This window comes from Scleropages formosus, chromosome 1 (assembly GCF_900964775.1).
Source record: "Scleropages formosus chromosome 1, fSclFor1.1, whole genome shotgun sequence".
NCBI classification, from domain to species: domain Eukaryota; kingdom Metazoa; phylum Chordata; class Actinopteri; order Osteoglossiformes; family Osteoglossidae; genus Scleropages; species Scleropages formosus.
In genome coordinates, this window is record NC_041806.1 from 42,671,393 (window position 1) to 42,673,859 (window position 2,467).

The 2,467-nt window shown below is 39.0% G+C and overlaps 1 protein-coding gene across 1 annotated transcript; it reads left to right on the plus strand.

Annotated features, from left to right (window-relative positions):
* Positions 1 to 267: 267 nt before the first annotated feature.
* LOC108929150 (alpha-(1,3)-fucosyltransferase 9-like) lies at positions 268 to 2,467 on the plus strand. The gene is made up of 2 exons (XM_018743505.2): positions 268 to 299; positions 525 to 2,467. Exon 2 carries the CDS (start codon positions 533 to 535, stop codon positions 1,628 to 1,630), a length of 1,098 nt encoding a protein of 365 aa, XP_018599021.2. The 5' UTR covers positions 268 to 299; positions 525 to 532; the 3' UTR covers positions 1,631 to 2,467.

Here is a 2,467-nt window from a genome sequence, read left to right on the forward strand (position 1 = left end):
TGTGGTGGAAAGTAATTGTTCTTTACCTTTATTTATTCAACAGACACTTTTTTCCAAAGCAACTTCCAGTGAACTCTCTGCAGTGTTATCAGCCCACACACTTTATTCAACAAAGTGACTTGCACTGCTAGATACACGACTTACAATGGGTCACCCATCCATACATCAGTGCAACACGCTCTCTCTCACTCACACACTATGGGAAACCTGAACAGCATGTCTTTGGACTGTAGGAGGAAACCAGAGCACTTGGAGGAAACCCATGCAGACAAAGGGAGAATATGCAAACCCTACACAGAGTGAGTGGGAATTGAACCCATGTTCCCTCATACCACCCAGACACTGTGAAACAGCAGCGCTGCTGCATAAATCCTCCTCCTTTACACACATTTTACAATCACACTTCTACATCTAAGTGTGTCTTACTGCTAATGTAGTGTATTTTGTATGAGGTGTATACATCACTTTGGAGAAAAGTGTCTGCTAAATGAATAAATATAAATTTACTTCTTTTTTGATTTCAGGTCAAGTGATGTTCAGCACATTTTCCAGTGGGATGTTTCGCCTCCCTGTGGTTGTAGCCATTGCACTTGGGGCTTTGGCAATTTTTTTTTTAGTGTATTTTAAGCAACCTGAAACATGGTTCTCAGTCTCCCGCATACGGCCACCACCCCCAGCAGCAGAGAAAGCAAAACTTCTTCCTACTCCAGCGATAACAGACCCTGCCTCTCAACCGGTGACAGCTATCCTCCTGATCTGGATGTGGCCTTTTGGATACAGATATCATATGGATTCCTGCAAGACTCTGTATGGAATTGATGGATGCCATTTAACAGATGATAGAAGCATGTATAACAGAGCAGATGGGGTCATATTCCACCACAGGGACATCAGCGGTGATTTATCTAATTTACCACAATCACCACGTCCACCGTTTCAGAAATGGGTGTGGATGAATATGGAATCGCCTTCAAATTCAAGACAGATTTCTGCTCTCAACAATTTAATCAACTTAACTGTGAACTACAGGCAGGATGCAACTGTATTTGTGCCATATGGGTTTATTGTTCCATCTCAGGATGATGACTTTGTTTTGCCAAATAAAAGCAAATTAGTCTGCTGGGTTGTGAGCAACTGGAATTCCAATTATGACAGAGTTAAATACTACAATGAGCTGAAGAACCACATTGAGATATACACTGCAGGAAACGCGTTCCAGAAACCAGTTAGTCATGATGACCTACTGTCACTTATTTCCAGTTGCAAGTTTTATCTGTCATTTGAAAATTCAGTCCACCAGGACTATGTGACTGAAAAACTCTACAATCCACTTGTTGTAGGCACAGTTCCAATTGTTCTAGGTCCATCTAGGCAGAACTATGAGAACTTTGTGCCAGGAGATGCTTTTATTCATGTGAAAGACTTTTTTTCCCCAAAAGACCTAGCAGGTTTTCTGTTAATGTTAGACAAGAATGATGATATGTATCATAGGTACTTTCTGTGGCGTAAACATTACAAAGCAAAATTGACAGATTTTGGACTACAGCAAAGTTGTTATGCTTGTGATTACCTCAGCCGGCGAAAGGAATTTAAGACTTTCAATAACCTGGATAAATGGTATTGGGGTTAAAAGATGACATCAGTACACTTTGATTTTAAATGGATGTAGAAGTTAAACATAGTTGCCAACCTCCGATGGAAAAAAACTAGGACTGGGGTGGGGGGGGTGGTTATGATTGGTATCATCATCATCACCATCACTGCTGTTGCTTTCATCGTCAAATAGTCGCGTGGGACGAGAATCCCTACAAATGTTGATGGAAATGGATTGCAGACAAATTTTGTGGCTAGTTAAAGCTGCAAAATGTTCAAATGCTAGGGATATTTTTTAAATTTATTTATATTTTTAAATGACAAAATGTTTCAATGAAATAAATGGGGAGAAAAATTAATAGATGTGGACAATGTGTGATTTCAGTGTGTAAATTTATATTAATAAGTTGCTTGTGTTTACAGCTTAATGAAGTGTTTAATAGATTAATTCTGTAAATTTAAATGTAAATATTTAAATTTTATGCAATGGAAAAAACATTAAGATGATAAATAAAAGTTGCCCTGTTGTCAAGGGGTTTAATAATTTAGACTGTTTTGTTAATGGGGTTGGCATTGCCTTGCACAGTGTTTCTGGGATAGGCTTCATGCTTCTGTGACCATGCACTATACAAGCAGTTACAGTATAGACAATAAACAAACAGACTATACAGTAAGTAATAATAATCACAGTCAAGTGGTAAAAGAACTTTTGTTCATTGCTTTTGCAAAGTTTCTTCATTGTCAGTTGCCCAGGGTTCCAACAATGTGTTTTTCAAAGAGTTATCAGTCAGCTTTCAACTTCTGGAGTTACCCCACACACAGTGTGAAACCACTAGTCCTAAGCAGGGTCGCAGCAAACCAGAGCCTAATCAGC